The sequence below is a fragment of the Alosa sapidissima genome, chromosome 17, assembly GCF_018492685.1.
Source record: "Alosa sapidissima isolate fAloSap1 chromosome 17, fAloSap1.pri, whole genome shotgun sequence".
Taxonomy (NCBI): Eukaryota; Metazoa; Chordata; class Actinopteri; order Clupeiformes; family Clupeidae; genus Alosa; species Alosa sapidissima.
This window is the reverse complement of record NC_055973.1, coordinates 16,691,056-16,703,508: the sequence shown is the minus strand read 5'-3', so window position 1 is coordinate 16,703,508 and position 12,453 is coordinate 16,691,056. Positions and strand designations below refer to the sequence as shown.

The 12,453-nt window shown below is 45.0% G+C and overlaps 1 protein-coding gene across 1 annotated transcript; it reads left to right on the top strand.

Moving 5' to 3' along the window:
* Window positions 1-368: 368 nt before the first annotated feature.
* emilin2b (elastin microfibril interfacer 2b) lies at window positions 369-12,242 on the top strand. Its single transcript, XM_042068504.1, has 9 exons — window positions 369-591; window positions 893-1,018; window positions 2,468-2,649; window positions 2,966-4,582; window positions 10,362-10,529; window positions 10,699-10,746; window positions 10,852-10,896; window positions 11,109-11,240; window positions 11,424-12,242. Exons 1-9 carry the CDS (start codon window positions 446-448, stop codon window positions 11,735-11,737), a joined length of 2,778 nt encoding a protein of 925 aa, XP_041924438.1. The 5' UTR covers window positions 369-445; the 3' UTR covers window positions 11,738-12,242.
* The last annotated feature ends 211 nt before the right edge of the window (window positions 12,243-12,453 follow it).

Sequence of the window (12,453 nt, the reverse complement as noted above, 5' to 3'; positions counted from 1 at the left end):
CTGTATGTTTTGAGGATCGTTTGAGAAGAATTTACCAGATAAATGAAGGGGAGCATGAATAGCATGTGATAAAATGACACAGCCTACTATCTTAAAATGCTCCCTTACATTGCCAAGTTCTAAACTTCATGACACAAAGAAGGAAAACCAAACGAACAGCGGCATGGTTTAGCCGATCACATTCTAGTTTTACAAAACAATCTGTTCAAAGATCAGAGTAAATGGACAAAGCTCCAGAACAGCACTTAAAGTAAAACTTGTAAAAATTGTGCTTCTCTCAGGGCGGGGGTTCGTGAGGCGAGGTGACGCAGTGGGGTCTTGAACGTCACATCTTTGCCAACCCCATCACTCGAGGCAACGCTCTCGCCAGTCCACGAGCGCACTGTTGCGCAAGAACATTAACTGCGACTTTTGCGCACATTTAGTCAATAGATCAATATAAAATATGAAGTCCGGTTTTACTGACTTCGGGCGTATTATCACTCTAATTTACCTGCAGCTAAACATCCCCTTAATTTATGGAACCCCGTCAAGGTATAGTATGTTCCAAGGCAATGCATATTCTGACTCGGCTCCACGTCAGAGGAATAAGTAAGTGATCTTTCTCTCATCTTCGTAATCCATTTAGAAAACGTCTTATTTTGGATTACATGACCGTGCATAGGTGCATTTATTTGAATTACTCCATTGGTTATTGTCCTTATGATGACTTTACAGCACAGTTTAAGGAAGTAATCAATTAAGGACATGTATATGCCTAGTTAGCTGATGTCTGTTTCTGAAATATGTACTGTAAGCCTATATTTAAACTATATCTTTTGATATGATGTTATAGATAAATATCATGTTGTTTTTTGCCTTTTGATGATACTTGAAATTCATTTGTCTCTAGAAACTGGTGTGCGTATGTTGTACACAAGAATGTAACATGTGCGGTACTTGGAGCTACGGAGACCGTGGTGGAGCCAGAGCTCGCACCCTGCCCTATGCACCAACCTGACTGCGCGCAACGCGTGATGTAAGTGTCCCAAGAGAGATTCTCACAAAAAAACAGGGTGGGAATTTATTGGTCAAGGGGAGCAGTGGTGCAGTTGTTTTGGTGGAGGAATATGATCGATCAAATAAATGAATGATGCTCCTATAAAACTCTTGAGCCATGAGCTGTGTTGTGAGTCATATCGAAATGGAAAACATCTTTGGAGTGTCTCAAATCTCTGAAATGGCAGATTTGCAAATGTGATCAACAGAACATTTCGGGTATGGTAATATGTAGGCCTATATATAAAATCCATAAGTACAGAGGCATAATGTTAAGATTTTTCTAGTTTGTGATTTTCTCCTATTTAGTTGGCCTTAGAGACCCTGAGGCCTTTTCCATCCCTTTGTTCTTCGGCCATGCAGAGGTGACCAGATTAGGGCCTGTTTATGGAGGGCACGTTCCTGGGGTGAGATTTAAAGAAAGATAGTGATGACTGGCATGATAAATTAGTCTTAACCTGCTGGCCTGTTAATGAGACCTCATTTATTTACGAGCTATGGTATGCTGATGGTGTGCAGTTGCATGTGTGCATCTTCATGCTAATGTTCTTTTCTCATGGGGTCATTGCATGCATAGCCATGGCCAGAGGCAGCCGAGTTGCTGTCGTCACCTTCCAGACCTTCCTCTGCAAAGAGAAGACAATATGGACCCTTTCAAGAGAGTTCCATTATCAGCATCATAGTTGGCCCCACAAGACTTCCTTTTTAACATTCCATATGTTATCTTAATGCAGAGGAAGTAGATTGGGGCCCAAATAGAACGTTCAAGCATTGTTTTTGTTTTTATTGTTGAAAGGGTCCATTACTGGAGACTGTGGACTGAATTTCATGGTACCATGATTCTGGCAGTCAGTACATATACACAGAGCACATAAGAGAGAGAGAGAGAGTGAGAGAGATACCCACTACCTTAGGGTCATACAGAGAAGCTGCCGTCCAGATGTCTGGCATAGGCGAGATTAAATCATAATGAATTATGAGGATCATAATAATGTCACTGGGCTCTCCAAGGCTGGTGTTTATATTTCTGAGTCATTTGAAAAAAAGGGACATGAGCACATCTGCAAAAAGTGAGTCCGGTCATGTTTCCAGTTCTTCTGAACATTTTCAGTTTGCCTCTGTGGAGAGTAATCCCCTCCCTCTTGGCTCACTCTTGCTTCCTTCACAGTTAACTGCCTGGCTGGTGGTACCTAGCCACTGTTTGCTCCTTTTCCATGATATAACCTTTTTGTGGGTACAACTTTATATACACATAGATTAATAATCCAAGACAAAAATGTGTATGGGTACGTGTCAGAGTCATCCAATCTATTTTGAAAAATGTACCTATTCATACACATTTTGAATCACAGAGAGCAGTATCACATAATTAGAGTAATACTAAAAACATGCAAAACAACTGGTAATGACTTGCCCTGTGCTTGTTCAGATATCGAACACACCTTCGCCCCATGTATAAGATTGGATACAAGGAGGTGACCGAGTTGGAGTGGAAGTGTTGTCCACTCTACCAAGGGTATGATTGCATGGAGCTGAAAGGCTTCCCATCCACACCTGAAGAACTGCGTCCAAATCCAGCACATATTCCTGAACAGGAGCAGAGCATGTTGGGTATACTTTCGCTATACTAATCGCTATACTATAAATATTCAGTATTAAAAATTTTTTCCACAGTATAGAGTAGGCAATAAAAATGCATTTGCACATAGAAAACTCTGTATCATAAATTTACCGAAAAAAAGAATTACAATGTATGACAGTACAGAAAAAAATTGATCCTAACTGGCATGTTTTGAGCTTGTGTGTGTGTGTGTGTGTGTGTGTGCGTGTGCGTGTGTGCGCGTGTGCGCGTGTGTGCGTGTGTGTGTGTGTGTGGGGCTTTTTGTTAATGATGCCTTCAATCCTTTCTTTGTTTTCCCCATTTCAGGCCCTGAGAATTTTGACTCTGCAGCTGGTGAACTGTGGAGCCAGGGAGAGCCTATTCCTCCCTGGGGAGATTCGCCTCAGCGAGGGCCTCAGCCCAGTCACCCGTGGCTGCAGGGCGGAGCGGCCAGTGGCAGGGCACCGGCTGACCAGCGGAAGGTGCGTCAGCTGGAGTTAGAGGTGCAGCGGCTCTCCCAGAACCTGCTGGACCTGCAGGCCGCCATGACGGGCATGAACGCCAACCTGCGGCAGGATCTGCAGGAGGACGCCAGCAAGATCTTCCTGAGCATGCTGGGTAGTGACCGACAGCCGGCCAGTGCTCTGGGAGCAGGCACAGAGAGCATCATCCTGCCTGCCATCACACCAGACCCGCTCTCCTCATCTGCCACAGAGCAGCTACAGATTCAAGTCAACGACCTCTCGGCCACGCTCATAGCTAATACACAGGCCCTCAAGGAGCTGCAGGGGCAGGTCAAGCAGCAAGACGGACAACTGCGCCTGTTAACCAACGCAGGCCAGGGTGCGCTAGAGCCGCCCCCCACCTCCAATTCAGCCAATGAGAGCTCTCTAAAGCACTACGTGGACAGTAGGATCTCGGCTCTTCGCAACGAGCTGCTGGAGGGCATGGAGATCAAGATGGCCGACCTGAAGAACTCCTGCGAGTACAAGGTGATGTCGGTGAGCGAGCAGTGCGAGGAGCAGGAGACCTCCTACCTGAGCCTGGCCGAGCTGCTGGACTCCAAAGAGACCGACCTCCGCAAGGAGATCCAAGATCTCCGCGACTCCCTGGTCAGCCCGGGGACGGGCTCCCCTCTTCTGGCGGTCGACGGCGACCTGCGTGCCCGGCTGGCTAAGATCGAGGCGGCGCAGCGCGAGCTGCAAGCCGCCCTGGAGAGTCAGAACGGCACGCTAAGGCGGGTGCAGGAGGGCAAGGCGGAGCTGGAGGGGCGCGTGGAGCTGGCGGAGCGGAGCGCCGAGGTGCACTGCCTCTTACTGGAGGAGAAGCTGCGCCGGGAGAGGCAGGAGGAGAGGCAGGAGGAGGAGGCCGCGGAGCGGGCGAGAGCCCTGGGCAACAGCTCCGCTCTGGAGGACTTCAGGAGACAACTGACCACCCACCAGCACCTCATCCACAACCTGGAGGAAGCGCTCAATGCGACCGCAGACGCGAGACAAGCACAGCAGCAGCAGTGTTGCCGCGAGGTGCAGTCCCTCGCGCGGCAGGTCGAAGGTCTGGAGAGTTCCGTCGCGGCGCTCAACGACTCGGCGTCTCTGCACGCGGAGGAGCTCCAGCAGCTCAGCGCCGCCTGCACTGCCCCGAAAGGGGCGCCACGCCTTGGGGAGCACCTGGTGCAGAGGGTGACCACGCTGGAGGACGCGTGGTCGGGGGTGGACGGCCGAGTGGCCAGCGTGGAGGGTGTGTGTGGGCGGCTGGAGCCCCTGTCCGACAGCCTGCGGAGAATCAAAGATGGCCTCAACAAGCACGTGACAGGCCTGTGGACGTGCGTCAAACAGATGAATGGCACGCTGCGTTCACACACACGAGACCTTCACGCCCTGTACGAACACACACACGCCCTCCAGGACACGTTGGAACAGACCACCAACACACCTGTCCACTCAGGTGAGTTGTGCAGTCTCCGTCTCCTGTCCTGTAATCTAATCTGGGCTCTGTCATTCTGTCTCCTCTCTCTGCCTGTCCCTTTGCCTCGAGCCCAGTCTCATATCCGTCCTGTGTCACCTGATGGTTGTGTGTGAGTCTGGTCCAGCAGACTATCTCATTAGTGCTATTTTACTAGGCGCAGCTGCGGCCCATCTGTTGGCCACTAACTGGCCCCACTGCTGATCTCTCACTCACCCACAAAGGGTGCTGTTAGCATTTCCTCTGTAACTGTTTAGCAATGCTAAGGTGTGTGTGTAGGCTTGTTTATATATGTGTGTGTATGTAGGCTTGTGTATATATTTGTGTGTGTGTGTGTTTATGTTTGTGTGTGTGTGTGTGTGTGTGTGTGTAGTCTGTGTACCTGTGTGTGTGTGTGTGTGTGTGTGTGTGTGTGTGTGTGTGTGTGTGTGTGTGTGTGTGTGTGTGTGTGTGTGTGTGTGCATCATATTATGTCTCAAGGGTAACCTTGTTTTTGATTGGACCCACATGCTTGTTTTAAAAAGACCATTGTTCAATCATCAATGACTGAACATGTTGTTACCTTGTTTCTTTTCTGTATGGTGGGGTTTGCTTTTCTACTTTTGTGTGTGTATTTACACAAGTTGTTGTTACACAAGTTATGTGTTTACACAAGTTGTTGTTTGTTTATTTCTTTGCCTGTGCGTGTGCGTGCTTGTCTGTGTGTGTGTGTGTATGCACGTGCGAGTGTGCATGTATCTGCATCTGTTATTCATTGTTACTCTGAGCTTGTCTTCGGTGATGGCTTCTCCCCCACACAAATCCCTTTGTGATCCTGTAAACTGGTACACACACACACACACAAAACCAGAGGCAAGGCCATGGCAACACCCTTTGAATTTATGAGTTGACGCTACACTTTTTGAATCCAGTTTTATGAATTACACATCAGGACAGAACAACAGTAAAGGATTGAGCAATGTTCACCACTCTCTCTATCCCCTCATGTGTTTGTGCGTGCGTGCGTGAGAGAGAGAGAGAGAGAGAGAGAGAGAGAGCGCACATACGTTTGTATGTCTAAGTGTCTGAGCATGTGTCCCTCAGGTGTGTGAGTATCCCTGTAACACAGAAAATAACAGTGTAACTCACTCTCTCTCTCTTTATCTCAGTGTCTCTCTTGTAGTTGACATTTGACCTGTGCCGTAAAGATGTCTCTTTCCCCCTGCTCCCATTATCCTACCCCTCAGAGCAATGGTTAAATATACAGACATTATCTATGGTGAGGATGGAGTGCTGACTTGTGTAGTCCACTACAGGGCACACAATCATAGGCTTATCAATATTGCACTGATAGCAAGCCAGTCAGAATGCATTTGGGAATAGAAACTTTGTCCAATTTAGATCCTGTCCAGTTTTGTGAGTTAATGGGTGTGTGTGTGTGTGTGTGTGTGTGTGTGTGCCAGATGTTTGTGTCATAGATATGATGTCAGAGAGGGAAGCTTGTGTTCTTAACCACATTACTCCCTCCTGTTCGATGTGCATAAAATAATTGTGTGTGTGTCTGTGTGTGTGAAGACTTGGCGGCTATGATTCCATTCTTGTATTCTGTATTCTGGACAGAGAGTGGTGCATAAGTTAAAGACGTCATTCCTCTTGAGTGTTGACCGTCGGTACCCTTTCTCTCAGTGCAGCTTATCAGACTGCAGCCAATAAGTGGGTTAGGTACTCCTGTGGACATTTTATTATTACACATTACCAGCTCCTCAGATTTCTTCTTTTACCTTTCTTCTTTATGTGTGTTTGTTAGTGTTTGACTAGATTCCAACCAGACCTCCTCTATCAGAGTAAAACCCGCCATCATGAGCTCTGTAACTTTTTCCTGCGTTGTGATGCGGTGCCGTTTCATGTCGGCTGTATTTTCATCCTAGAGGACATCTGGTGAAGGGTCTTTATGAGACTTTCACTATCACAGTTAATAGTTGGAGCCCAAGCTTACATTACAGAGCACTTCTGTAAATCAGCTTCAAGTGCTGCATTTAAACCCTACACATCCACACTAGGGGTGGGCGATATGGACAAAAAATAATATCTCGATATTTTTTGTGATTTTGACGATAACGATAATTAGTCGATATCCTTTAAAAAAAAATTGTAAAAGTCTAAGTTACTTTACAGCTCATTATTTATGAATAGCATCAATACAATAATAACCAATAACCTAACCTGTGACTTTTTAACCAAATCAACCAATGCATTGTCACTCTATGACACATTTCCAATTTTGCCCCCACTTGTGTGTGTGGCAATGACATGGTCTAGCCAGCTACATTAGAGAAGATGACTAACAGTTTCCCAAGAGAAAGTCTGAAGCTGAAGTTCCTTTCAAAAACCTTTACTTAGGATTCACTGTAAAACTAAGCAGACCAACAGAGTACATCTCGGTTATTTTCTTCGATGTTTTGTTTAAGAGAAAGCATTCCAAGTTACAGAATAGAAACTAATGCGTTAGCTTATGGCTAATGTATATGAAAAATATATATCGATTATGCTAACGGTTAGCATAATCTATACACCTAGATATTTATAGCGAACTTCAGTCCATTTACAAAAGGGTTACATGAGAATAGTTATTTGTTTACAACTGACTATTAAAATACTCAAAGGCAAGTGTTTTCTCTCCATATAACACCATGTAGGAAAAAAGGTGACTGTCTCATCAATGCTATGTGAACAGAAGTAGCTGCACAAAATCCCAAGTAGGCTTGATCTTGCTACACAAAATAAACATTAGGCCTGCGTGTGACAACGTGGACCCACTAGCGATCATGTGACACTTGCTCTGCTGCAACGGGGCTTCTCTTGCATACACCTCCTGGATGTAGTGAATGTATGGGGTTTCAATGCGTGATTTTGAGTGTTTTTCCCCATAAGTAATTTAAATACTCGATAATGTTAATTTGCACATTGTTAAAACAACAATCACGATATTATCGTAGACGACATAGCCTATATCGCCCACCCCTAATCCACACACAAGCATGTGCACTTTCACAAGGACAGGTACTGACCAGAGGTAGCCAGTGGTTTATGGGGAAGTAAACACACACAAACACACACAGTGGAAGGAGGGAATATAGGTGGAGTAGAGGGGGGGTCTTGGGCCACTTTTAGGGGCATCTGTGTGTTAACTGCTCCTTTAATCATCACTGCAGGAGAACAGTTCTGTGATCATTGACATGTGGAGACCACTGGAAACCATTACGCCCCCCTACAACCTCTCCACCCCCTGCCCAAACTACACAGTCGGACACACACACATTACTTTTTTGACCTTTTCCCGCTTTGCTTTCACTGTTCTTTCACTGGTAGTAGCCACAGCCCCTTCTTTCCTTAAGTTGGATAGGCCAAACACACTAACTCCCTAGTGTCCCAGTGATGAAGGCTTGCAAGTAGTTGACTTTTTCCCAGGCCATGGGGTACTGTGATTACGGTCATTAGAAGGCTCAGACATCCGAGAAACATATGTGGTGAAGCAGGTAGAATGTTAGTGAGCATACACACTCTCATTCTCTCTCACACACACACACACACACACACACACACACACACACAAAGGATTAGGAAATTGGCCAATAGGAAATAAACAATGGGTGGGAGGTGGTTGCAGCAGTGCTCACTGTTTTACTGGAATAGCTGTTTGGAGGCTGAGGCTGATTCCTTCTCCAAATCAGCTTTTAAGAGTTTTATAAGCACAAGCCCAGAAAACTCATGGGCACCTAGACCTGGACCGTGGGCACCTGGGCCCAGATATTCTGTACATTTAGATGGTTTATTGAGTAGAATTAGAGTGTAGTGCCCATGCATACTTCCAATGGCTTCCAAGGCCATGTCTGCAGCATACTGACAACATGCAACAACATATTTTCTTATCCCATTCGATTCCATTATAGACAGAATACCAGCTGAGATCTGTTGCATTGTTTTTTTTTAATCAGGGCAGCAGTTTTCAGATTACATTATGTGCTTACATAATTGCAAAAGGGTTCTTCAATGTCTCAGTTAGCCTTTTAAAATTATATCAGATTTGTAAACAGAATGTGCCTTTGGAACATTGGATGAATGTTGCTATTTACAACATTAATGATGAAAACAAGGATATTTGACTCCAAACGTTTGAACGGTAGTGCATTATATGAGGAACTTTGTATAATTCATGCTCATAATTCATGGTTTGCTGACTGACTTTTTAGTACTTCCATGTGGCTTTGTGTGTGTGCCCAACCTCTCTGATCCCCCCATTTGCAAGTAGTTTGTAAGGCCAAAGAGACCAAAGCTTCAGGTCAGATGTGTTAATAGATAGACTATTAGTTTAACTTCCTAATTATGGGATATGCCATTTCTAGGCTTTCCCCCCCTGAAGTACCGGCACAGATTTACAGCGGCTAGAATGTTGTTTTTTCTTTCTACCGGGTAACAAACATCTTTGAACTGACCACATCCAGCCCTCACTTGAGGCACTTGAGAAACACAACTGAGCCCTAGCACCAGGTCTTGTGAAGCTGTGTGTAAAAGTAGATCAATATAGAAGAAAAGATTAGTAGTTTACACAATTATTTGCAAAGGTATGGACTATATATCTACACAACTTATTGGATGAAACAACATGAATATTCCATTTCTGTGGATTCTTGTGAACATTTCAAGACTGAATATGCTACATCTACATATTACTAAATATATACAAAATGGCTAGAAGGTAGGGACACACCAAGGGGAGAGGAGGGCATTTTAATTGAGACATAGTAAGATTAATTTGACAATGTAAAGCACTATGCATATTGTACATGAATTCCCAAGAGTCCAAGCTTTCAAATGGTGTATATTATTACTATGTTATAGAAATATGGTGTATACAATTGATTTAGAATGTTGGGGGGTGGGGGTGGGGGAGGGGGGTAGGTGTGCCGTCGAAGGTACACTGTCTCATATTAACAGTGGAGAAATCAAGCCAATTTACTTTTACGTTTGCTTTGCACTTTGCTTACGTAAAGACCATGGAAGAATTACCTCTCTCATTACTGAAAGTGCTCAAAGGAAAATGTGATCGATAGATAGATAGATACTTTATTGATCCCCAGGGGAAATTCAAGAAGATGTGTTAACTCAGTCTGCAGGGAGCACCTCAAGGCATAATGTATTAGCAGCAAATGTCAGAGATAGAGGGGTGCAGATATGGCTGGGATTTGTAGTTCATGTGGAAATGTCAGGGTGCATGTGAACAGATGGAGGATCTTGCAGATGAACACCTGCAACTGTCACTCTGTTTTATGAGCCCAGTTGACTTCTCCTCCTCTGACCATCACCTCACACGCTCCTCACTCTCCTCCCTGCCCTGTCCTGTCCTGTCCTGTCCTGCACTGTCCTGTCCTGTCCTGTCCTGTCCTGCCCTGTCCTGCGCTGTCCTGTCCTGCGCTGTCCTGTCCTGCGCTGCGCTGCCCTGTCCTGTCCTGCGCTGCCCTCGTCACCTTTTCCTCTCCCTTTTCATTTTCTGCTGACCAATTTGAATGCTTTGTGGTTGGTGTCATGGCCTAAATGATATAATGAACCGGTGCCATGTAATGCATGATACACTAAATTCTCCTGAAAGGGATAACTTTCTTACACACCTGAATAACACTTACAATATGATTGAGTTGACAAAAGCTCAACCGCAGAGGAAAGTTTGAATCTTGTTGACTGAGGTAGAAATATGGAAGTTACTGAGTGTTAATGTGCCACTCAGGCCATGAGGATGCCACCAGTGTCTCTGCAGTGACTGGTTCCACCATGCCGCTGGCCCCCGTGTTGGAGACGGGGGAGGCCGGGCCCCCGGGCACTAAACACGCCTCGCGTCCACCCCATGGTGCCAACGGGAGCATGACCCCTGTCAAGGGCTACGCAGGAGCACCAGGTGGCCACACATTTGTCAATGTTTTTATTTTACTGAATCAGTGCATCTTTGGGTTCAGTGCACAGCACCTCATACATCTTTTTACCTTATTTCTTTGAAGTACAGTATGCATGGTACAGTATATGTTTGTGGATGCCTGTTATAATGTATGTTTGCGTATTTCCTCCAGGTTACCCTCCTCTGTCTCCTGTGTCCCACACTCCTGACAGTCCCTCAGGTTAATATATATTTGGAAAATATATTTTTACTGAACTTATCTGGATATTACACGTTTTTGCATAGAAATATTTTCCAATGCATTCACATTTTCCCTGTTTCACAGGACATGAAATCAAATTGGAGACAGCTCAAACGGTGCTGAATTTGGGTAGGTACTAGCTCTTTTTATGCTTTATGATCAGAGCCATGTAGTACATTATATAATGAACTAGGGCTGCCTGAGGATGTAAATAGGTGATACAGTAAGGTAGGGATACAGTAAGGTATGAAATACCTCATTTTTATATAAAAGACAAATATTTTGTGTGTGTGTGTGTGCGTGCGCGCGCGCCTGTTTGCATGCTTGTCACCCCTGTGCAGCACCCCAGTTTCTATTTGACCCCATCTCCTTCTCGGCTGGCCTGACACTTCTGCCGTTTCCTGGGTCGATGGGCATCATTCGCTTCAACAAGATTCTCATCAACGATGGGGGCCATTATGACCCACACACAGGTACAGACACAGCACTCAGCCCCTGCAACCATTTCTTACTCTGTTCATGCTAATAAGAGCCACGCATGTCACATGCACCAGGGCACAGGTCGAGTCTGTTGTGTCCATGCATCATTCCATCTTGTGCCATTGTTCTGAGTATCTGTTTGTGCATTTGTGTGTTTACGTGTGTGTGTGTTGTAGGTATATTCACTGTACCTGTAGATGGGCGTTATCTGCTTAGCGCAGTAGTGACAGCGGAGCGGACGGAACGAGTAGAGGCGGTGCTCTCTGTGTCCAATCACAATGTGCAGAGGCTGAACACATCATCTGGGGGTGTGGCCACAGACAGCTGTTTGTGTGGTGGCTCCGCCTCCCTCAGTCTCATTCTGGATCTGAAGAGAGGTGACAGGGTGGGGCTGGTGATGACATCTGGCAAACTGGCCGTCTCGGCATCCAGCGAGATTGTCTCCTCATTCAGTGCCGTGCTGCTTTATCCAGCGCAAGTAAATAGATGATGGACAATGGAACACCATCATTACTGCACTACACCAGCAGCAATTTCTCATATTTGTGGAATGTTATCTCAACATTGCATATAAAAAACAAAGAGAAAAATATATAGATTATGTAAATCAATTCAGCTTAATGCTCTAAGCTCTAACTAACTTACACAAACAAGAATTAACTTAATGGACATTACTTCAGGAAATTCCAGACACTCCAAATCATCTCCTTTAAAAAATGTTTTGTTTTAGTTTTAATATATTGTTTACTCAGAGAGAGCAGAGAGAAATATTTCTGTGTGTGTTTGTGTATGTGACTTAAATGTGTTTTCTAGAAAATCTGTGTTTAGTACTTTTATTGTGTGCAGACAACATATTTTGTTGATCTGTTTTTTCTGATCTAACCTAGGACTTTTCAGGATTTATTAAGATCAGATTTTATTTGATCAAACAAACAAAACCTAATAAAGTGCCTTGAATGGCAACTGTCCTTGCCTTGGACTATGTAGGTTGGGCTTTGTGGCAAGTTAAGGTATTAATCCAAACAAGTGAATTTTGCCCTATAATGTAGTTAAACTTTATACATAATGACAGGATTCTTGTCGTCTTTCTCAGAAGTCACATGGTATTGTTGTGTGATGCTGTTGTTGTCAGCTGATTTTTACTTGGAAGTCCTACCTGAAGTGGGAGGATGACATTGCCCCAATGCTAGTGTCTGACTGTTGTTA